This window comes from Emys orbicularis, chromosome 11 (genome assembly GCF_028017835.1).
Source record: "Emys orbicularis isolate rEmyOrb1 chromosome 11, rEmyOrb1.hap1, whole genome shotgun sequence".
Lineage (NCBI taxonomy): Eukaryota > Metazoa > Chordata > Testudines > Emydidae > Emys > Emys orbicularis.
The window spans coordinates 62,493,811-62,518,180 of NC_088693.1; the positions used below are offsets into that span (position 1 = coordinate 62,493,811).

General features: G+C 44.2%; 1 protein-coding gene across 1 annotated transcript; it reads right to left on the bottom strand.

The window, feature by feature from the left end:
• Positions 1–1,160: 1,160 nt before the first annotated feature.
• MDH1B (malate dehydrogenase 1B) lies at positions 1,161–24,159 on the bottom strand. The gene is made up of 13 exons (XM_065413735.1): positions 24,138–24,159; positions 19,878–19,990; positions 18,061–18,195; positions 15,933–16,075; positions 14,298–14,800; positions 13,311–13,452; positions 10,380–10,543; positions 9,562–9,701; positions 8,927–8,975; positions 8,284–8,352; positions 4,772–4,852; positions 1,847–1,921; positions 1,161–1,237 (listed from the first exon to the last, which is right to left on the bottom strand). Exons 1-13 carry the CDS (start codon positions 24,157–24,159, stop codon positions 1,161–1,163), a joined length of 1,713 nt encoding a protein of 570 aa, XP_065269807.1.
• Between the last annotated feature and the right edge of the window lie 211 nt (positions 24,160–24,370).

Below are 24,370 nucleotides of genomic sequence, written 5' to 3' on the forward strand. Positions count from 1 at the left end.
TGGGACTGTACAGCTTCCTCCCCCCAAACACTGATGAGGTCCAGCAACTCGCCATTGCTCCATGCTGGGGCTCGCTTGGCGCGTGGAGGCATGGTCACCTGGAAAGATTCGTTGATAGCACTCCACACCACGCCGGGCTGAGCAAACAGGAAGGGGATTTTTAAAATTCCCGGGGAATGTAAAGGGTCGGTCACATGGTTGGTTACCTGAGGCCAGGGCAGTAGAGTTTGAACTGATGACCAGAGTGGCTAGAACAGGCATTGTGAGATACTGCCGAATAATTCTGGAGGCCATTCACAGCGCATTGGGCGGCCACACTGGCGCTGCAGTGCTGCAGCGGCAGCGCAATACTCGCTATTCCTCTTGGAGAGGTGGAGTACATGCAGCGCTGCAACCACGGAGATACAGCGCTGCAAATGCCTTGCCAGTGTGGACGGGGAGTGAGTTATAGCGCTGGGGGAGCCTTTACAGCGCTGTAACTCGCAAGTGTAGCCAAGGCCTTAGATGCAGATTCTATTCCATCTTAGTTCTGTTGGCTCTGTAAAGCTAAGAATATTTTTGTCACCGAAGTGAGCAAATACGTTACTGTTGTGCATATAGAGTTCTATTTGCTGAGCAAAGAGATGCCATTTTTACTGTCACTTCTCAGAGTAAAACTACACTTTAAATATGTAATATTTATGCTACACTGGCATCGTTTTAATTTCTTATTTTAGTACAATATTAATATTACTAGTTCAAACATACAGGTATCAGAAAACAAATAAAAGAAAGCCAGGATTTTAAAAAAGGGATGCTTAAAGTTATGCTCTCATTTTTGAAAATGTTGGCCTAAGATTTTTGCTTAGGCTGTTAAATATTTACTTTAATATACAACAAGTGCAATGTGAATGACTTATTGATAAAATAATTTTAACATTTTTATTTACTGAATTTGTGTTTAAATTTGCAATCCTGTAGAATCAATTAACATGAGGTGTGTGTGGTTTTTTTTGTTTTTTTTTTAAATGTGCCAGTTCCTATAGGTTCTTAAATAACTACTACAAAAGAAAATCTGTGAAGGTTCAAAGCCATGAATCTGTCTCTGTCAGATCACAGAAGTAATATGTTCCAAGCACTATAGCATATCCCTTGCTGTAGTTTACTTGATCAGAAATGATTTAAGGGTTTTCATTGTTTTCTGCATTGCTCAGACTGGTCTCTGATTGATTTAAGCCCTCAGATGAAGTTTCAGGATCTGTAAAAACAGATTTAAAATATTTTAGGTTTACAAGACAAATTCTCTTTTTTTAGAGTTTCTCCCTATTTGTTCTTGGTTTTCTGATGGTCTGTAGGAGCCAGATCACGCTCTCTGTGGAAATTGCCATCTTAAAGTAGCCAGTACATGTATGTCTACCTGAGCTGTGAATCACATCTCCCAACTGCTGCGTAGACATTCCCTTAGGGGGCAAGTAAAATTCATTGGCCAGGTTTTCGAAAGAGCTCATCTCCAAAATAGGCACCTAAATGATGTGGCCAGACTTTCAAAAGTGCTCAGCTACCAACAATCCCAACTGAGAAGCTATTAATACCTGCTTTGCTTGTTTATGCTACATTTGCCATTAACTGAATGGATAAATCTTTATATTCTGTTTTAAATTAAACCAACTGGGGCAGTGATTGAATAAACTATTTAGACCTGGTATTTTGCTATCCTGTTTACTTACAAAAGTTTTCCATTGTTTTGTTTCTGGCCCCCTGTGAAAAGTTGAGGATTTGTATCCAGGTTTGTCAAAAGGTGTTAGAGTTACAATTTGAACATTATGAACAATAAAAAAAAAAATTATATTTAGGCATCTTGGCCTACCATCTATGGGCACTTGGACTTTTTCTTCTTCCAGCATCTCTGACTGAAGTAACTCATCGGGTGGACCTTCAGGTTCTGTAATAAACAAAATGAAAGGACCAAAATGCTCTACTTTTACGACAGTCATGCCTGGATTTCAATTACTATTTCTTTGCTCGCCATTTTCTCTGAATGTATTAGTCTCTTTCCTTTTTTGAGAATGACATTTGGTATCAGAAGGCACCTAGGACAGTACTCCAACACCTTCAGCAACACTAACCAGTACACATGCAACTGAGGGCTTGTCTACACCTACAGTGCTGCACCAGTGCAGCTGTACCACTGTAGTGCTTAGTTAAGACGTTACTTATGCCAATGGGAAAGCTTCTCCCATTGACGTAGGTACTCCACCTCCCCAAGAGGTGGTGGCTGTGTTGTCAGGAGAAGATCTTCCATTGACATAGTGCTGTCGACTCCAGGGATTAGGTCAGTATAATTATGTCACTCAGCGGTGTGAAAGATCCACACCCCTGCGCAATGTAGTTATACCGACATAAGTTTGTAGTGTAAACCGGGGCTGAGGCTTAGGAGAAGATGAGATATGGAACAGATTAGAACTGAATGAAGAGAGGAAGGCTAACTGTGGCTAATGCACTGGGCAGGGACTCAGAAGATAGGGATTCTGATCCCATTTCTGGTACAGACTTCCTGCATGACCTTGACTTGACCATTCAATCAGTAATGCATATGAGGTGCTTAGATATGGAAAAGCCTTCAGAAAAACTGACAGTCTTTGAATAAAATAGAGGATCATCATTTGACTTTTGTCAGGCAATGTGTTACCCAAACACATGTGATTTGTGACATTTGGTCCTAAAATGTATAAATGGATATCAATCGCACTTAGAACTTCCTGTGAAGACAGCCATTTTTAGATAGCTAGATGTCTAGTCTAAATACTGAACAATGTTTAGAAACAGGCTGGCTTGCCAATAGGCTCTATGTGAATAATAAATAATAATACTTAATATGTGTGTAGTCACAATGCTTTACAAATGTGGCCAAGTATCATTTTATACATGAAAAAACTGATGATAGAGTGAGGGAAAGGCCCATTTCTCCAAAAGCAGTCAGTGATTTTTGGGGCCTTGGTTCTTGGATGCCCAATTTGAGACTTCTTGGGTCTGATTTTTAGAAGTGCTGAGCCAATGGGAGTGATGGGTGTTCAAAAATTCTGGAAATTAGGCCCTAGTGTCTAAAAGTGGGCACCCCATATCAGTGACAACTTTTGAACATGCTGGCCTCAGTGATTTGTCAAAAACCATAGACTGAGTCAGTGTAAGAGCACAGGAGTAGAACTCTCAATCTAATTTTTTAGCAACTAGACCACACTTTTAGATATAAGGGTTTATAATTCTGCTTATAAGGAACTCCAAAGTTGTAATGGTTCTAGGTATCTGTGGGTTAAAAACATGCCTTCATTAATTGAAGAACCAAGTTCACAGTCTATGCACTATGATGTACATAAAGGAAGCAGTATGTGGAGAGACAGAGGAACTGAAAGAAAAGGTATCTGGCGCAAGTGCAAGCAATAAGGAAAGTGACAGAGTAGATTGTGACATTCTTTTGACCATGAACAAATAAAGGATCATTTTTAATTAAGCCTCTTGGCATATCCTTGGTGGGAGTTTTTCTCCTTCTGGAGTCTCTGGCTGAAATAAGTCACTGAAAGAAGCTTCAGCTTTTACAGTAAACAGAATTAGAGGATGAAATGCTTTACATTCATGAGTGAGATAATTTGCATTTTCCATGCTCTTCCCCTGTTCTCTGATTTGCCTGGTTTGTGTCTAATAGTACTGAGGAGGTGAAGAGGGTATTAGAAGGGTCTTACAACATTTCAGTGAGGAGTCCCCTTGGCCTCATCAATATTAAACAGTATATGTGTTTTTTGCTCAATAAGCCTCTCTCTCTTCATTAAAGGCCCAAAATAACCCATTGAAATCAAGGAAAAGACTCCCATTGGACTTTGGTTCAGATCCTAATAGGATACAGCAATAGAGGCAACATTTGTTTTCATTTACATATATTTCTTGGTTGGTGGAACAAGCTACTTCTCTTTAGTGGTATTTAATATAAGGAAGATACTGATGATATTCTGCTTAGCCGGGAGGGTTTCAAGAGGATGTGGAGATTTTTGAAAATGTGATCAGTTATAAGTGTTGTCTTATGTTTCACCTTTATATCTGTTATGTCAAGTTGAGCTTTTGGATATGATCACGAGTGGTAAATTACAAAGCAATAAGACAACTTTAGTTAACAATTTACAGTTGGATTGGAATGACCATCCTAAGGGCCAATTTCTCAGGGGGACTTACAGGTATTGGAAATTGATTTATACATATTTTCCTGAATGCTTTCAGGAAAGGATTATCATATCTATTTAGCTATCTGTGATTGTGTCTGTAAGTATGTATTTGACCAAAAAACCTAAAATTGGGTACATAAATCTTTCACAGAGAAAGGACAAAGAAAGCTCAACCTTAACTATTCCTCTTGTTTATATATATTCTTACAAAGGAGTTGTCATTTATTATATTTGACCTCCTGAGGAGGCAGTAGCTTGGGGCTGTGAAACACTTCCTTTTACCTGTGAATACCATTGTTCAGTATAACCTGAATGTGAATATTTTGGACAACAAAGGAAGATTTTTAATAGTTTGTTGGCCTACATGGCTATAAACCATTAAACATACAAGGTGAAATCCTGGCCTCATTGACTTCAGTGGGACCAGGATTTCACAGAAGCTTTGCCCTCTTGTCTGGGAATGTCGCATTTGCATTGTTTTTGTTTTTCAACCTGCTTCTGCATAAAGAGCTCCAGCCTTCAGATGTTATCAATGAGGAAAATTTTGTAGAAACTATAATATTCTGGAACATATAGTTTACCATCAGTGGTTGTTTGGACTTTTTCTCCTTCTCCTTCCTGGGTCTCTGGCTGAAGTAAGCCATTGGATAAGGTGTCCAGGTCTGTAACAAACAAAATAATAGAATGCTCTGTATTTTAAAACACACATCTCCTCATATTTAAATATGCAGGACGACAGGAAAGGTATTTTGATACGTTTTGCTATTATCTGAATAATATGATGCTATGAAGATTTGATCCTAAGACCTCCAAAGCCTTAGGGAAACTTGACGTGCAGGGTTCTCCACCAATTGAGTATTTAGGTTACTACTGGCTAGCTGACTGCCTGTAGCTGAGTTGCTCTTCTGCTGAGCTGCCAGTGTGCCCTTTTTTGCCACAAAGGATGAGGCAGTTTTGCAAAAGAGCAGCACAGGGCACCAGGTGGCAGCCAGGTAGGAAGAGTCCTGTTCTCACTTGAAGTCTGTCTCTGAGAGCACCAGGATGTGGCCAGTGCGGATCACTGAGCCCTTCATATATCAAGAATTCATCACTGGGGCTGTGGACTATGATGAGAGACCAAAATGCTCAGGTGCTCTCTGGAGGTGTGGAGCTGCAGAGATACCACTCCCATTTCTCTTCCTGTTTCCCAGTATGTGCATCTATAGAGTCGATGGGAAAGAAGAAAAGTTTTCAGGGAAAAGAGAGTTGCTATGACCTGAAAGAGAAGGAATTTTAGGGGATCTGAGAGAAGGAAAGCAATTTAGGACCAGGGGAAATAGCAGCACCTGCGTAAGGGAAAGGAGATAACTGGGGCATTATGAGAACAAGAGGAAAGAGATTTGGGGGACTGAGAAATAAGACAGGAGAAACTCAGTGGAAATGAGAAGAATCCAGGGAAACAGGGATAGTGAGAAAGGGAAATGACACAAAGGAAGAGGGAGAGAGACATGGAAAGAGTAAAAACTAAAATTGAGAGAGAACTGTAGTTTAAAAAGATGAAAAAAGAGAGCATGGAATGTAGCTAAGAAAATAAAACTTGGACATGGAAGGAAGGAGAGCAAAAAATGGGAAAACAGAATAAACCCCAAGAACACACAGCTTTCAGATTAGGAAATTTTCAATTTAATGGATGCTCTTTCTTTTTTCCCTAATGTAATCATCCTGAAGTGACAGGGCAGAGAATCCAAGTAGCAAAACTGGTGGGAAATGAAGCAACGGAAGAGGTGGATTAGGACTTGGCCTTGTATTGTGGATGGGGAAAATAGATTGGGGAAGGCTCAAGAGTTTGTCATGGCATTGTGATGTGGTTTGCAGGTCCCGCCAAACTAATCCTGCTCATCTCTCAAACTCCCAAAGTAGAGATGATGAAATTAATGGGCAGCAGGTTTAAAACAAATAAAAGGAAGTTCTTCTTCACACAGCACACAGTCAACTTGTGGAACTCCTTGCCTGAGGAGGTTGTGAAGGCTAGGACTATAACAGGGTTTAAAAGAGAACTGGATAAATTCATGGAGGTTAAGTCCATTAATCGCTATTAGCCAGGATGGGTAAGGAATGGTGTCCCTAGCCTCTGTTTGTCAGAGGGTGGAGATGGACGGCAGGAGAGAGAGAACTTGATCCTTAACTGTTATGTTCACTCCCTCTGGGGCACCTGGCATCAGGGCCGGCTCTAGGTTTTTTGCCGCCCCAAGCGAAAAATTTTTTGGCTGCCCCCCGTCCCAGCCCTGGGCTCCTCGCCACACCCCCCCTGCTGCCCCAGCCCTAGGCTCTCCCCACCCACACCCCCTGCCGCCCCAGCTCTGGGCTCCCTCATTCCCCCCCACCATTGCCTCACACACACACACCTCCTGCCGCCCCAGCCCTGGGCTCTCTCAGCCCCTCCCCCACCTGCACCCTCCTTCCGCCGCAGCCCTGGGTCACTGGTAACTCGCTCCCACGGCAGGTCATTCAGCATGAATTTTAGATGTGCACAGAACACAGACAGGATTAGTTCCCATATGGTTACAGAACTGCAGTAAAGTGGAACAATTTTCAGCTTGTGTGATTGGAGGATATCTGGATGATAAGACTGTCCTACATAAATGAGGAAAAGTTGAGGTGCCTTTATTATTCTTTTCTTCCACTCTTTCTTTCTATGGGGAATTTGCCAATGCAATATCACTGTCTTCCTTTTAAACAAACAAACAAACAAACAAAAAGGCAATGGCTGTTGAAAATAGCAATTCCAGTCCTAATAACCACTGGGAAGCATTTCTTGCTCAATTTTATCCTACTTTTTCTACAGCAAGTTACAGTGGATCAGTATATTTGATTTGGGAGAAATGAAGTAACAGCTGCCCAAACTGAACTTGAGCACTCCTGAATTTTGAGGTGTTCAAATCTGGAAGGCATTCAGATTTGGGGGGGGAAGGAGGCTGTGGCTCCACGGGGGAGCACGGCAGCATGTATGCAGCAGTGCGTCTGGCGCTGCGCGGAGCCAGACATGCTGGTCTGAGTGGCACGGTAAGGGGACTGGGGGGTTGGATGGGGCGGAGGTTCGGGGGGGGCAGTCAGGGGCAGGGAGAAGGGGGGGTTAGATGGGTCAGGGGTTGGGGGGGCAGTCAGGGGACAGGCAGCGGTTGGATAGGCATGGGAGTCCCGGGGATTTGTCAGGGGACAGGTAGGGGGTGAGGTCCTAGGGGGGAAGTTGGGGCGGTCTCAGGAGGGGGCAGTTGGGGACAAGGAGAAGGGAGGCTTAGATTGGGGATGGTGTCCTGGGGGGCAGTTAGGGGCAGGGGTCCCGGGAGGGGGTGATTAGGGGACAGGGTGCAGGGGTGGTTAGATGGGTTGGGGTTTCTGTGGGGGGCAGTCGGAGGGGGTGGATGGTGGCAGGGTGGGGCTACCCTCCCTCCCTGTGTAATGTCCTATTTTTTGAATGTTAAAATATGGTATCCCTACCCTTCACAGTGCAGCTCTCCATTCATAGCAGGCTGCAGCATGAGGTCTCAGCTACCTCCCTCCCTCCCCATCTTTCCTGTTGGTAGTGGCCAAAGGAATGCTGGGAAATGTAGTTCTTCCCCTGCTCCAGGGCTGGCTCTATAGGCAGGGAGCTAACCAAGGAACTACAGCTCCCAGGGCCCCCTGTTGGTTCTCAGCTCCCATGCTGGATCCCTGCTGCCCCTGCAAATGGGCTGCCCCAAGCACGTGCTTGCTTTGCTGGTGTCTAGAGCCGCCCCTGCCTGGTATTGGCCACTGTCAATAGACAGGATACTGGGCTAGATGGACCTTCGGTCTGACCCAGTATTGCCGTTCTTATGTTCTTAGAAGAGATGCTGGATTTTCTGTAAGTATTGATAGGGTTCGGTTTATGTGGTTATGCACTTGAACTTTGCCATGGTAACCTGGGAATTTTACTTTAAGTGAAGCCAAGTGGATCAATAATTTAGTGCTGGTATAAAAGATCTCTCCTTTCTTGTAATTGGGACCTCCTGAGGAAGTGACAAGATGTAACAGTGAAATATTGGATTTAACTTCCCTGAAATAATTGGGGCTACTATCATGTTTTTTAGCCTACCCTCTGGGGGTGTTTGAACGTTTTCCTCTTCTAGAAGTGCTAGCAGATTGAAGCCATTGAATGCAGGTTCTGTAAAAAAACATCCAAATGAAAAGATTCAAATTCACATTTACAACAGCCCTTTTTGCATCTGAGGTTTCCCCCTTTTTTTTTTTTTTTTAAATGGCAGGTGGTTAACAAAGAGGCCAAAAGAGCCCATGATATACCAGAGTGGCTTCAAAAACATTAACCAAGACATATGGCAAAAGTATTTTCCAATTAGTCATTTCAATATGGAAAGAGGCTTAATGTTCAATATTAAACAATGACAAGATATAAATCCTACATCCCAACTCAAGTGATGATATTCATAATCTCTGAATGCTAGAAGATCAACAAACCAAAACATGACTGCCACCATCCAGTCTTGCACTCTCTAAGGGCTATGAGATTACAACAGTACAGTAGGATCAGGACCCTTAATACCAGCACTTAAAATAACTTCAGAAATCCAGAAGGCAGAATTTTAATCCATTGAAAAAGAAAAAAAAATCATACAACCCAGTCATCACACCCACTACTTTAAATCCCCCTCAAAATCTTATTTTATGTCCTCTGTTATACGACACAGCTTTAAACCAATATTTACTACTAATGGTTTTACCTTTATATGGACGCATTTCTGGTATTTCCCCTAGTGCAACTTGTTTTTCCTACATGAGAAAGAGAGCTTTATTATCATATACTATTTACAACAGTTACAATTTCTAGCATGAATTCAAAATGTTCCGATGAAGATACTCCCTACATACTATTAACATGACTAAAGAGAAAAAAATGAATGATGCGAAAGTGAAGTGTTTGAGATCAGTCCTCTTGTATTCAATATTAATAACAATTTTCAACTTATTGTGAATGACACACTGAAAAGAAATTGCTGTTAGCTTATTTTGTGTTTTATGAGAAATTCTAGGCTTTGAAAAAACCTAGTATTTGAAAAAAACCACTGGGGAACTGCCTGAGACCGTTGGTATGGAAAGATTTTGATAGTCCAGAAGGTGAACCACTCAGTGACCTGACCAGAGGACTGAGTCACGAAGAGGAAGCTGCAGCTCCTGGAGCGAGAGAGTGGCTGCAGAGTGAGAGTGATAGAGTGCAACCACAGGAAGAGGCATTGGCCTGGCAGTGCTAATCCCCAGAACAACCAGGAGGAGGCGCTTCCAAGCGGTGAGTAGAGCACCTTGTGACATACCCATAGATGGTCGAATGGAAATAATACTAGATGGAGAGTGACATCACCTGTATCAGATCATGGGCTAAACGCTTCAGAGCTTCTTGGGTTTCTTCATTAATTTCTGTTTCTGTAATGACCTCCCAGCTACCATCCTGGAACCTCACAGGCATGGAAAAGATAATCCCTTCAGGGATACAAAATTGACCTAAAGAAAAAATTCCCCCCAAACATGTTTCTTTCTGATTAAAACACACAGTGATGTGCTCAAATACTGTAGTGGTGAGTAGCAATATAAAACCCTAAAATAGACAGATTATTGCCTTTCTCATCTTACAATACAAAGAACACTGAACTCCCTGATTTATCATGACTGCAAGTTTTAATTAGGAATCCACAAAATCATTGTGTACCTTAACACTAGATATGCAAAATTCCTTATTTCCATCTGTGCTTTAAATGGCACTTACGAAAATATTTCTAAATGTATTTGAACTCATAATCACAGTTAAAGGACATTCTTTCAAAATGTAGCCCAAAGAATCAATAAGGAATTTAAAAATCCTTTCTACAAAGCAGTGACTACATAAAATCAATTGAATTAGTGGGTTAAAATAGAGGGACAGGAAAATGAAACCACAAAAACACTTGAGTAATTGTTTGAGATGCATGAAAAAAGTACATACAGCATTCTAGGATCTTGGTAGAATAATTTCTTAGATTTGGAAGCTCTTGTGTTAAGAAAATAAGTTATCCTCAGAGAATCATGATTTAATTGAAAATTGTTAAAGATCTGAATTAAAAAATTACTATTACACTTACTGAAGGAAGCTATAGAGTAAAGAGAAATCTTCACAGTATGTGTGAACTACAAATAGAAATTTACCTTCACTGAGTATTCCCATTGAGACAATCTCCCCGGGAGGAGAGTCTTGATACCAGTATCTCAGCACAGTAGCTATTACATGAGCAGGTGACATGCCTAAGCAGTGATGCTCCCGGGAACTCAGGGAACTCAGTACAAATGCAAATTCTGAACGCACCCAGTTGCTGTCATCAAGAAAGGAGAGATTTTTAATATAACTATGGAAGACTCAAGATCAGGTAGTTCTTCTAGATTAAATAAGAACTAAAGACAGTGGGAGATGTCAGTATGGACTAATACAGTTCTCAAACTTCATTGCACCATGACCCCCTTCTGACAACAAAAATTACTACACGACCCCAGGAAGGGGGACCGAAGCCTGAGTCCGCCTGATTCCCACTGCCCTGGGTGGGGAGCCAAAGCCAAAGCCCCATTGCCTAGGCAGGGTAGGGATAAAAGCCGAAGCCCAAGGGCTTCAGCCCCAGCCAGGGGGCCTATAACCTGAGCCCCGCCACCCAGGGCTGAATCCCTTGGGCTTCGGCTTTGGCCCCTAGCTTCAGCCCCAAGCCCCAGCAACTCTAAACTAGCTCTGGCGACCCCATTAACATGACCCACTCTGGGGTCCCAACCCACAGTTTGAGAGCCGCTGGACTAATTCAATCTTGAGTGCTTAAAGCTAGTCACCTACAGCTATAGATAAAAGCACAGAGGTAGAAGTGGCCTGGTTGTCAGAGATGAAAAGTGTTGCAGGTGCAGGTCATTTATTCAAATGCTTTTTTTCAGCATTCTAAACTGTAGTGGGGACTCCATAAGGCCTTTTTGGTGGAGGTAACCAGGGGAATGTGCTGAATTTGCAAAACCTTGGTCATAACCTCTCTGCTGCTCCCTTGTGGCTGCAGGGTCCCCTCAGAACACAGATTGTTTGACTAGTGCTATCAAGTTAATAAAGCCAGGTTTTGAAAGGTATTTAGGCACATAAAGATGTAGACAGGTGCCTTAGCTGGTTTGTCAATAGAGATTAGGGCCTGGATCAATAAAGGGACTTAGATGTTGCGACACCGACATCACAACCTCTAACTTTTAGGCACCTAGAAAATCACAGGAACAGCACTGTGATTCACAAAGCCTGGGTTAGGTGCCAAGGCTCCTTGTACAATGCATGAGGGGAGACAGGCACCTTAGCATCGTAGGCCTCACTTGACATGAGTAACTAGACAGAGGCGAGGCCTCATTTCTTGGGAGACAGAATTATGGAGGTAAATTGATTAGCAGGCTGGAAACAATGTCTGTATTAACTAAGATAAGGGGGAACATCCAGGGAATCATTTACAATGGACAAGACAACAATGTATAAAATAAGCCTGGAATGTAAGGTGAGGTAAAGAGTAAGTCAAACACTAATAGCGCGTGGACCGAGCATGCTGTACAGTGATTGATTCCTACAAAGTAATAAAGCCAATACCAAAACATGATGCTATGTATAGTAAATTAATGTGATGTGTAAATGTGTATATAAAGGAAGGGGGGGGAGGTTTCTGTGTAACTTTGGATGCATGGTATACCCTGTACCCACCCACTACATTTGTCTGATCAACTCAGTGTAGCTTTGCTGTATGCCAAATTAAAAAAAACAACCTGAGTGATGAGACTGGTATCTGAGTTCTTGGGGGAACCGAGTGCAAGAGGTCTTGGAGGCTACCCCAATAAGCATGAGCTCCACAAACCTAGTATGGTAGGTAGGGAGCTGCCTAACCTAACCAGTGGGAGATGGAGATAGCTGCCTATCTCTTCCAGTGATCCATGAACCAAGGAAAGATAGGTGCTCCTTTGCCTAATTCAAGTGCAGGGCCTGATCTGATAGGTGTGCTTAGAGACAAAGTAGCTCTTTCTTATAACCTTTAGCCCAGTGGTTAGACCACTCACCTAGGATGTGGAAGACCACCAGTTCAAGTCCCTCTTCTGCCTGCTGAGAAGGGGTTTGAACAGAAATTTGCCATTTCCCAGGTGAGTGTCCTGACCACCGGGCTATAGAGGCAGTCTCACTCTTTGGCCCATTTAATAGTCAATTTTTTAATTAAAGTGGAACAATTTCAACAGGAGAGATTGAGGGTGCCCCACATCAGAATTTCCTGTAGCCCAGTGGTGCGAGCACTTACCTGAGAGGTGGCAGATCCATGTTCAAATCCCTTCTCCTCACATCTCAGGTAAATACCCTAGCCACTGGGTTAAAGGTTATAAGGGAAGTTTTTCTCTCTCTACCCCAGCTGTCTTGTGTGGAGTTAGGCAGCCTCTGAGCATACCTACTGAATGAGGTCCCATGTGCCAGTTAGGTGGAGGAGTGCCTATCTTCTCCCAGTTTGTGGATCGTATTGGGGCTTAAGTGGGAGGTCCACACCTGGATGCCTAGAGTGAGGCAGCAGTGTACATACCCAGAGGCAGAAACCTAGGTGCTTTCAGAATGTTAACTGCAAAAACATACTGAGTGAGTTTAGGTGTCTACAGGGTTGGGCAACAGCTGAGCAGATTGCTGTGGTTCCTAAAAATGGACTTAGGTGGATCTGGGCCTAAGTGCCTAGCTCACTTAGACACTTTTGAAAATCCCACTAGGTGCTTATCTGCTTCTTTAGGTGCCTAAATACCTTTGAAAATCTGGCCCATAGTGAGTTTTTCTTGTTTCTCTAGTCCTTTACATGGTAACATGGGAGAGAAAAAAAAATTATACAATCAATTTTCCTACTTTTTAATCACAAAAATTGGCAGGGAACAGAGAAATAAATGTAGTTCATGAAACTACTTTAACTCATTTTTATTTGTGCCCCTGTAGTATTATGCTAGAAAGTATCATCTTTAATAATAATAATCTCCATGTATTTGTGAGCGGCCTCAGGTTGATATGGATTTAAAAAGGGTAACATTTAAAAGATCAAAACGAAAAATAAATGTATACTGTACCCATCATAAATCATGTCCGGCAAATGGCGTGAAAAGTTAGGTGGACCCCAGATAGCACTGTCATATCTGTAAACTTTTGCTTTAGACAGATCAATGTAGCTATTGCCACTGATATTACCCCAAACAATCACATCTTTGACTCCTGTAACAAAGAAGAATATATAAAGATGAGTGAACAGAAAGATATTGTGTTTTAAATGCCTACTGCCTTGTAGCAGGAGTCATTTTACCTCAAAATTGCTACAATAACAAAAAAGAACTTAATGTATGAAACCCAGACAAAAATAGAAGGAACTTTAACCTATCTGATGCTATTGTATACATTAGTGCGGGGGTTCTCAAACTGGGGGTCGGGACCCCTCAGGGGGTCGTGAGGTTATTACATGAGGGGTCGCAAGCTGTCAACCTCCACCCCAACCCTGCTTTACCTCCAGCATTTATAATGGTGTTAAATATATAAAAAAATGTTTTTAATTTATAAGGGGGGGGTCGCACTCAGAGGCTTACTGTGTGAAAGGGGTCACCAGTACAAAAGTTTGAGAACCACTGCATTAGTGTATATCGTAGTGCCTATTTAAGTTACTGGATAACAAATCAAAACAAATTGCAAACATGGTAATATTACTTTTAAAGCCTTAGACACCAATTCTTAATGATGACCTGTAAAAGATAATTAAATAAAAAAGCAAACTGCTTTGGTGAATACCAAAATAGCAAATACCTGGTGAATTCCCCAAATAATAGGATATTTAACATATTAACTTCAAAGAAAGGCGGTGATTGCACCTGCAAAAATGAGTGTGCACCCATTGTGCTTATAAATGTCTGCACTTCTCTTATGTAGAATCCCACATTTGCAGATGTAATGGGTGTACTTCTGTTTTTACATATACTCCAACTGCATCCTGCTTTGAAAATGCATAATTCTGACCACTGAAGTTCCCAGATTGTGACTGATATTGAAGAGTACAAATACAAATTACTCACCTGCTGAACTCATATTCAGTTTCCTGGCCAGCATAGCTTTAGCTGCGTTTTCCAAGAACATTGCCAAAGCGATAACATTCTGGCCGTCAATGGATGGGGCAAATGTCATAATCATTAATGCCCTAAGGTTCACAAAAGTTTTTCCTGACACAATAACTTTGACCCTGCTGTTGGCATTCTTCTCAATCAGGGGACCATACACCTTACATTGCTCAGTCACCTGTCTGATGCAGTCTTCAAGTGATGGGATCTCGTGTTGTAAGAGGATATCATCAAGCAAAATTACAACATCAGCCTGAACAAAGGCATCATCTAATTCAGTGTGCATTGAGACACTGCGAAGGAGGGGGAATGCTAAGTCTTGAGCCTCCATTACAATACCATGCAGAATTTCCTTGTAATGGCTACTGTCGAGCAGATGAATGCTAACCTCTGTTGCCATCCCAAACACTTCTCCATTGGCCAATAATGGAATCAGGTTATAGCAGGCAGGAGCTGATGCACTGATGAGAAAATGTAGATATGGAAAATCTTTGTTAATCAGTAAATGCTGCCGTTTGTACTATAAAATGTATTATAAAAATGGATGACAAAGAACTTAGTCTTGTAATTGATTAATATTCAAATGATCTATTACCTTGGATCATTTCAGTCTTGCTTTCATATCAAAATGTTAAAAATTAATACAGATCAGGCTTCCCTCCACTTAAAGGTATACTGTCAGGTTAAAAATCATATTTAAAAAATCCAACAAATTAATAAATAAAAGTACAAGAATTTTTTAAGTCTAAGTTACTCTTGTATGCTGCTTGTTTCCTTTTTGCATTTCCATTATGGTGGACAATGTAAATAAACCAATCCGTTTTTCTTTTGTTTCTAGTCAACTTCATTTTTGCTGTTTATGTATTAGCATAATGCTGCAATGTTTGGATTATCAACACTATATGGGAATATTTATTCATGTAAAAATTTCCTCTATGCTTTAAAATAAAACATTTCTTCAAAATATTTCTGTTGGGTTCTGCTATTGTAAAAATGTCCTTTTTCCAAAGGTCATTTGGGGGCTAAATTTTGCCCAACAATGTCCCTTTAAGTTCATATCACCTTATCAGGTTTTTTTGGGGGGGAAAGGGGGCACAAGAAGGATTGGATTTGGGGAGGGAGGGTTAGAAGCTGCAAACAAAACATAAATACCTTCTGGAATATCTATTGAATGCCCATAAACAATAGTGATGAGTGCAGTAAAAATGACTATATATATACAACCTATTCCAAGTAAACGAATCAGCAAGTACTTGAACAATTTAGTGCTTTATTTATAGTATTTTTTAAAACAAATTGCTACAGCTATGGACAATGTTTTACAAAAAGAGCTTTTTAATTTACATTAATATTTAATTAAAAGGGACATCAAAAGTCGGTGTAGTAATGTGTTTTAAGGTTTAGGATTTTAAAGAAAGAATTTACAAAAAAGATAAATTACTTGTAAAGTGTATGTACCTCAGTTAATATAAACAATATCAAAATGTATATGTGCAAGCCCCACATTCATTTAATCAGCTGAAGGAAGACTGTATGAGAAGAAATACATTATTCTAAAGCTGAATGAATATAACTGTGCTTTTGCTTTCTCACCTGCTGATCCAGACCTGCAAGGGGTCGATAAGACTTTTAATATATTCCTCCTCTTTCTCAATTTCTATGTGGGTCTGCAAATTCTCCTCAGCAATTCTCAGCATCTGCTCACTCAGCATGTCCGAGGTGATGCCATAGTAATGCTCACAATGAAGAAAGGACATTCAGTAATCAAGAGTGTGGCCCCAACACAACTAAGTTTTACCACATAAAATAATGTTATGTAACATCTCAAAAAGGAGGAAGGAATGAGAAAAGACTGCAAAATGTCAATTAGCAGTACAGTAACTCCTCACTTAACGTTGCAGTTATGTTCCTGAAAAATGCAACTTTACGTGAAACGATGTTAAATGAATCCAATTTTCCCATAAGCTTTAATGTAAAGGCGGGGGGTTAGGTTCCAAGGAAATTTTTTGGGGGCAGACAAAAGGCATTATATACCGTACAGTACTGTACTGTGGTGGGGCGGTGCCCCTGGCTTACCCCACACAGGCACAGCCCGCTGCAGACAATGAGGCAGGCAAGAACGCTAGGAAGCACTTTGCAGAGCAGCAGCTTCCCCCCAGAAGAACAAGTGCTGACTTTGCCGGGGGATGCTCCAGGCCTGCCTCTTCCCGTCCCCGCTCCACTCCAGGCCCGCTTCTTCCCACCCCCACTCCACCTCCTCCCCGGAGCACGCTGCGTCCCCGCTCCTCCCCCTCCCACCAGTGGCGGATTTAGAGTTAGTGGGACCCTGTGCTCAGCTTCATTTTTGGGGCCCCCCGTGGGGGGAGCATTCTCTCTTATCTCCTCCCCCCCGCCCCGTTTTTCATTCTTTTTTTCTCCATTCTCCTCCTGGGGCTCAGGGTCTGGGAGGGAGTTAGGGTGTGGGAGCAGGGCCGGCTCCAGGCACCAGCTTAACAAGCAGGTGCTTGGGGCGGCCAAGGGAGAGGGGCGGCACCTGCGGCAATTCGGGGGCGGCAGGTCCCTCACTCCCTCTAGGAGCGAAGGACCTGCCGCTGAACTGCCGCTGCCGATCCGCGGCTTTTTTTTTTCTCCCCCAATTGCCGCTGCCGATCGCAATTGTGATCGCGGCTTTTTTTTTTTTTTTTGCTTGGGGCGGCAGAAATGCTGGAGCCGGCCCTGTGTGGGAGGGCTCTCAGGGTGGGGGTGTAGGGTCTGGGAGGGAGTTAGGGTGCAGGAGGGTGCTCAGGGTGGGGTGAGGGGTCTGGGAGGGAGTTAGAGTGCGGGAGGGCACTCAGGGTGGGGGTGCGGGAGGAGGCTCAGGCAGGCAGGAGGTGAGAGCACTTACCTGGGGCGACTCTTGTTTGGTGCAGGGGGTGTGCAGGTGGCTCTGTGCAGCGCAGCACTGCCCCCATGGCCGCGATTCTGGGAGCCGCGATACTGGGAGCTGCTCCCCCGCCCCCCGGCAGGCAGGGCCACCCGGAATGCAGGGGCTTTAGGGGCTGCAGGGCCCTGGGCTAAGGGGGCCCTGGGGCCCTGGCCTGCAGCTCTAAAGCCCCTTTCAGAATGTGGCCCTGTGAGCCCGGGCCGGAGGACTCAGGACAAGCAGGGGCAGCCGCGCAGCCAGCGGCCGGAGAGAAGTGGCGCTTTCCCCTTCAAAGCCGGCCAGAGAGAAGCGGAGCTTTGAAGGGGAAAGCGCTGCTTCTCTTCGGCCGTTGGCTGTACGGCTGCCCCTGCTCCTCCTGAGTCCTCTGGCCCGTGCTCGCAGGGCCTCATTCTGAAAGGGGCTTTAGAGCTGCAGGCCAGGGCTCCGGGACTCCTTAGCCCAAGGCCCTGCAGCCCCTAAAGCCCCTGCATTCCGGGTGGCCCTGCCTGCCGGGGCGGGGGAGGGGGCAGCTTCCCTGCTCGCTCGCTCCCTCCCACCCAGAAAGTCCTAAGCGCCGCCAAACAGCTGTTTGGCGGCAGGGGAAGCGCTGGGAGAGAGGGAGGGAGGAAGGGAGGGGGCGGAGGCGGAGAAGAGGAACTTGTGCAATGCTCCCTTGTAAAGTCAGCCAAACGATGTTATAAGGGAGCATTGCACAACTTTAAACGAGCATATTCCCTAATGGAGCAGTGACGTAACTTCGAAACAACGTTAAGCGAGAGGACGTTAAGTGAGGAGTTATTGTACTGAGAGTCTTGTTACCTGGGCATGCTCCATAAAATCGTTAAATCCTCCCAGAAGCAGGCCCTTCCCTCCACGGTCCAATAATTCCCTCCAAACAATTGGTGAGCGTTTGTGTTTCCATCCATTCTTTTCACAGATATCATGAAGCCACTTCTATAGGCAACACACCCAAAACAGTTTTAATAATTTTTTCACATGCAAAAAGGCAATATTTAAATATTACTGCTGGTATTTTCCAATGTAAAATAGTAATTCTTATCTAAATGCACAGCTGTGGGATACTTCACAGGTCTCCCAAATGTGAATATTTGAAAAACAGAGGAACCTTACCAACCAGATGGCTGTGATGTATTGTGCAAGGAATTAATTAGCACGAGAACAAAATATCATACTTGTCTCCTTAATCATATCATTGTGAAAAGTATTGCTCAGTTGGTTTAGCAGTGAACTCAGCAAATTCTAAGAGGTGATACTATTGGTAAAACCTCTCTTACAGCTTTGTCTGCCTCATGAGTTAGTTCTGGGATTTTTTTCTAGTAACTTCCCCTAGTCTCTCTGCTGTAGGTAAGATATTACCATTACCCTAAATAGCTATCAGCAGTTAGATAATAAAGGAAATTACATCTAAGAGATTTAATTTTTCTGTAACACATGCAAGAAACGCCATTTCAGTAAGGAAGAACTTGAAGGAGGCAACTGTCTTTTTCCATTGTCTTTTTGGTAGCCCTTTTTATTAATAAATATTATTTCAACTGCTTTGAAATAGATGATGCAAGCTGGTTTACAGATGGGCTGAAAGAGTTGTCTAGTTGTTCACTGTAGCTTCTGTAATGTACAGCATTTTATCAAATGCTATTTTGTAACTACTGTCATCCATACAACTACAGCTACTACAGTACTTATTACGCTGCACTCTACCGATTTAGTTTAATTGGTTATTAGAAGCATTCGCAGAAATCAATTTCATAAGTCATCTAATAGTTTGATGATACTGATTCTTAATTAGTCTGACTTACTCTAGATATGATCTAGTATATTATGGCCACAATAAAAAGGAAATTATCTTCAGCTGGACATTTCGGATACTATCTATTGCACATTCACACACTTAGTGACAGATTCTCATTTACACTAACGATATTTTACAGCATGCTGCTATTACTATAATGTATTCTTTGTATTATTATAGCACTTAGAAGTATGGACCAGGACCCCATTGTGTGAGGCACTGTACAAACATACCCCAAAAAGCTCACAGTCTAAGTCAAGAGACAACAGATGGATACTAACAGACAGAGAGGTAAGCACAAGGAAACAATGAGATAGTACTGTCAGAGTAAGGTGATCTATGTGACACCACCAAAGTGCTGTAAAGGGAACTTAGAGTAAATGAGAATGGGGCTTTTAGTTTCAATATTTTCAGGTTTTGTAACATAAAACTGTTGGAGTCTAGAATTCCTTCTCCACAGATTTATTGGCAAATAATGACCGAGAAGGAATACATATTTGAAATACGCACATATTAGAGGATCAGTATATAATAGGCTAAGCAGGCACTTGTACACTGAAAGAAATAGTAACTTCTTTAAGATTTTAATATCAAAATATAATCTTAGTCTGGTAATCATTCTGCCATCATATTTTGTATTATGATTTGCAAATGTCCCAGACTATCTACAATAGTAATGTGGTGTCTGAAACTCATGTAGTTTTCAGAGCCAGAAAGTGGTGCTAATATGCACAATGAAGGAAGCACAGTACAGATCAGAGGCACATTCCATGCTCAACCTGAAGCACATGGGCATCTATTAATGAACTGAATTAAATACCCTTACCTCCCACTTGTCAGGATGCTGAGTAATCTTGTGTATCTTGAAATTAGGCAAATTAATCTGAAGATAGTCGGCCAGAAGTTCTGCCTTAGCAAAGTGTGGACAGTCTGCCTTACCTGAAAATAAGGGAATTAGCATAACTCTAAGAATTTATTAATCTGATTGATGAAAGCCTCATAAGATACACATTTTGAAAAACAAGTCATTCTGATTCAAAAGAAGGAATAAGAGAGGGGACTTTACAGGACCAGTTTTCTGTGGGCTCAGGAACAGTAGTACTATAAGGATATTAAAAACCAGGGAAGAAAATTTTAGGGACCTAAGACATCTAAACTCCAATTCAACAAAAGTACTTATTCACATGCTTAACTTTAAAGGGGTTAAGGAGGATATAGCGGGGGTGATAGTAGCAGTAGGAAGAAGGTCCATTAATAAATGAAGAGGGAGATGAAATTAACAATGACTCAGAAATAGCTAAGATACTGTAATTTTTTTTTGTCTTTTTTCTTTTAAAAAAATCTGTCTTTAACAAGAAAATAAAAGAAGCTTTGAAAATCCAGAAGTAAGAGAGTCTCTTTAAAAAGCAGAACCTGACTAACTCATGCTAATGACCGGGAGACCCTAATCAGGATAATTGAATCTTATAAGTTAGGCTACAATCCTTCAAGGTGCACTGGACAGCCAGATCTCACTGCACCTGCATGGAGCCCCAGTGAAGTCAATAGGGGACTACCCACATGGGGAACTTTACAGGATAGGGACCTAAGTGACAAGGCAATTTTTTAAAATGCAAGGATACAGAATTAAAGCGCATGCTGTTCATTTATATGTCGTGCCATTTTTGATTATGTATGACTATACTCCATGATATACTGCTAAGGGTATGTCTATACTGCAATTAAACACCCGAGACTAGTCTGTGTCAGCTGACTTGAGCTTGCACGGCTTGGGCTGTGGAGCTATAAAACTGCAGTGTAGACACCCGGGCTTGGGATGGAGCCTGGGCTCTGGGATCCCACGAGGAGGGAGGGTCCCAGAGCCCAGGCTCCAGACCAAACCCAAACATCTACACTGCAATTTTTTGGCCCCATAGCCTGAGTCAGCTGACATGGGTCAGCCATGGCTGTTTAATTACAGTGTAGACACAGTCTAAATATTCTGTAGCATATTTTGTAAATGTAATGAAGATGTAGTAATATATGACATCACTACAGCGCTCTCTGTGCTATTAAATTTTTGCTGAGATGGGAAGACAATACTATTACTTGTAAGAATTATAAGTCTGCAGACTAGCAATATTCTACTGTACTGGTAAAGAACAGGTAAGACTTGAAAAAAGTGAACACATCAGTCTTTCTAGATGATACATGCTTGAAAATCAGTTCAGGAAAGTATCCCAATTCAGGATTGCAGTTAAGTGCCTGCTTACATTCATATCCCATTGAAGTCAATTACCTTCATGAATGAGAGGAAAAGAGTTAGAGGTAATCTATTGGATTTTAGTAAACCATTTGATAAAGTTTCTTGTGAAATCTTACTCTCCAACTATGTTCAAATTGGTTTAGCTAGGAACTGTGCCATTGGTCCTGAACACTGGCTAACCAGCCATAATGCAAGTGTAATGATAAGGATGTAATATTTACTGTTGTTGTTATCTTAACATCTTCATTAATGAGCCACAACAGAAAAAAATATTTAATTTCCAAATGAGACCAAGTTGAGAGTTGTATGATTTATACTCCTCACACTATTGCTACCACTGGACACAGAGTAATTTAAAAAAAAAACAGCCAGAACATAACAAAATGAAATTTCATTTGAAAAAAGAAGTAATATATCTGAAATAAAATAATCAAAAATACTAGGATACCATGGAAGAAAGAAACCAAACCCAATACTATGGAATGAAGACAAGGTCTGATAGTAGACAGCAAATCAGATGTATTTGCAACATGATGTGACAGAAAATACAAAATGCATGTGCAACTGAACAGGGCAGTTCGATAAACCCTCTATGCTGCAATCATGGACCACTCTTGGATACTAAGGCCTGCAATAATGAGTGTGCTGAAGGGCAACATTTAGTCTGAGTGTAAGGGAAATCTTCCTGGCACTGAGATGTATAAGGCTCCCAGGGAGAGCAGGTGAGGCCTCATCCCTACAACCAGGCTGGGTAAAACACTACAGAATGTGAAACAAGCCTATATGGGCCCCGAAGGATATGAATTGAGTGAGCATGGAGCTGCCCCCCAAATCCTCTCCCTGCCCTAACTGCCCCCATACCTCTCCCTGTCCCCTCCAACTGCCTATACCTCTCTGCCCCCCATATCCCTGCCCCCTTCCTGTCCCCTCTAACTGCCCCCCTCCAACTGCCCCCATAGCCCTCCCTGGCCCCTCTAACTGCCCCCATAGCCCTCTAACTTCCCCCACGCCCCTCCAACTGCCTATACCCCTCTCTGCCCCCCATATCCCTGCCCCCTTCCTGTCCCCTCTAACTGCCCCCCTCCTTACCCCTCCAACTGCCCCCATAGCCCTCCCTGTCCCCTCCAACTGCCTATACCCCTCTCTGCCCCCCATATCCCTGCCCCCTTCCTGCCCCCTCTAACTGCCCCCCTCCTTACCCCTCCAACTGCCCCCATAGCCCTCCCTGGCCCCTGTAACTGCCCCCATAGCCCTCTAACTTCTCCCATGCCCCTCCAACTGCCTATACCTCTCTGCCCCCCATATCCCTGCCCCCTTCCTGTCCCCTCTAACTGCCCCCCTCCTTACCCCTCCAACTGCCCCCATAGCCCTCCCTGGCCCCTCCAACTGCCCCCATAGCCCTCTAACTTCCCCCACGCCCCTCCAACTGCCTATACCCCTCTCTGCCCCCCATATCCCTGCCCCCTTCCTGTCCCCTCTAACTGCCCCCCTCCTTACCCCTCCAACTGCCCCCATAGCCCTCCCTGGCCCCTCTAACTGCCCCCATAGCCCTCTAACTTCTCCCATGTCCCTCCAACTGCCTATACCCCTCTCTGCCCCTCATATCCCTGCCCCCTTCCTGTCCCCTCTAACTGCCCCCCTCCTTACCCCTCCAACTGCCCCCATAGCCCTCCCTGTCCCCTCCAACTGCCTATACCCCTCTCTGCCCCCCATATCCCTGCCCCCTCTAACTGCCCCCCTCCTTACCCCTCCAACTGCCCCCATAGCCCTCCCTGGCCCCTCTAACTGCCCCCATAGCCCTCTAACTTCTCCCATGCCCCTCCAACTGCCTATACCCCTCTCTGCCCCTCATATCCCTGCCCCCTTCCTGTCCCCTCTAACTGCCCCCCTCCTTACCCCTCCAACTGCCCCCATAGCCCTCCCTGTCCCCTCCAAATGCCTATACCCCTCTCTGCCCCCCATATCCCTGCCCCCTCTAACTGCCCCCCTCCTTACCCCTCCAACTGCCCCCATAGCCCTCCCTGGCCCCTGTAACTGCCCCCATAGCCCTCTAACTTCTCCCATGCCCCTCCAACTGCCTATACCTCTCTCTGCCCCTCATATCCCTGCCCCCCTCCTTACCCCTCCAACTGCCCCCATAGCCCTCCCTGTCCCCTCCAACTGCCTATACCCCTCTCTGCCCCCCATATCCCTGTCCCCTCTAACTGCCCCCCTCCTTACCCCTCCAACTGCCCCCATAGCCCTCCCTGTCCCCTCCAACTGCCTATACCCCTCTCTGCCCCCCATATCCCTGCCCCCTCTAACTGCCCCCCTCCTTACCCCTCCAACTGCCCCCATAGCCCTCCCTGGCCCCTGTAACTGCCCCCATAGCCCTCTAACTTCTCCCATGCCCCTCCAACTGCCTATACCTCTCTCTGCCCCTCATATCCCTGCCCCCCTCCTTACCCCTCCAACTGCCCCCATAGCCCTCCCTGTCCCCTCCAACTGCCTATACCCCTCTCTGCCCCCCATATCCCTGTCCCCTCTAACTGCCCCCCTCCTTACCCCTCCAACTGCCCCCATAGCCCTCCCTGGCCCCTCTAACTGCCCCCATAGCCCTCTAACTTCTCGCGTGTCCCTCCAACTGCCTATACCCCTCTCTGCCCCTCATATGCCCTCCCTGGCCCCTCTAACTGCCCCCCTCTCCTTCCCCCTAACTGCCCCTCATACCGTGTCCGTGTCCCTGTCCCCGCTAACTAGCTCATAACTAGCTCAGCACCCTCCGCTCCGCCGCCGCCGGTCCCACTCCTCGAGTCCCCGGCCCCGCGGGGGAGTCCCTGGGGGAGCGGGCGAGTCTCTCACCAGCCAGCACGAACTTTGCCATGAGGTGGCTGGCGGCGGGGCCCGAGCCCCTTGGGCAGCGGCGCCTGGCTGTTGCTTAGCAACGTGGCGACGCTGCCTCTAGTCAACCTCGCCGCGCGAGGGAGAGCGCGAGAAGTTGTCCCCTGGTCCGCCCCGTACTCTCGCGAGATTTACAGAGGGTACGTCAGGAAGGTATCATGGCGGCTCCTGTAGGCCGGTCACACGAGGCGTAG

Coding starts and splice junctions, on each gene's coding strand:
- MDH1B (XM_065413735.1), bottom strand. CDS start 24,159: ATGGCAAAGTTCGTGCTGGCTG. Junction 19,991..24,137: donor GGCAAAGTTCGTGCTGGCTG/GTGAGAGACTCG, acceptor CCTTATTTTCAG/GTAAGGCAGACTGTCCACAC. Junction 9,702..10,379: donor AATGGGAATACTCAGTGAAG/GTAAATTTCTAT, acceptor TTTTTTCTTTAG/GTCAATTTTGTATCCCTGAA.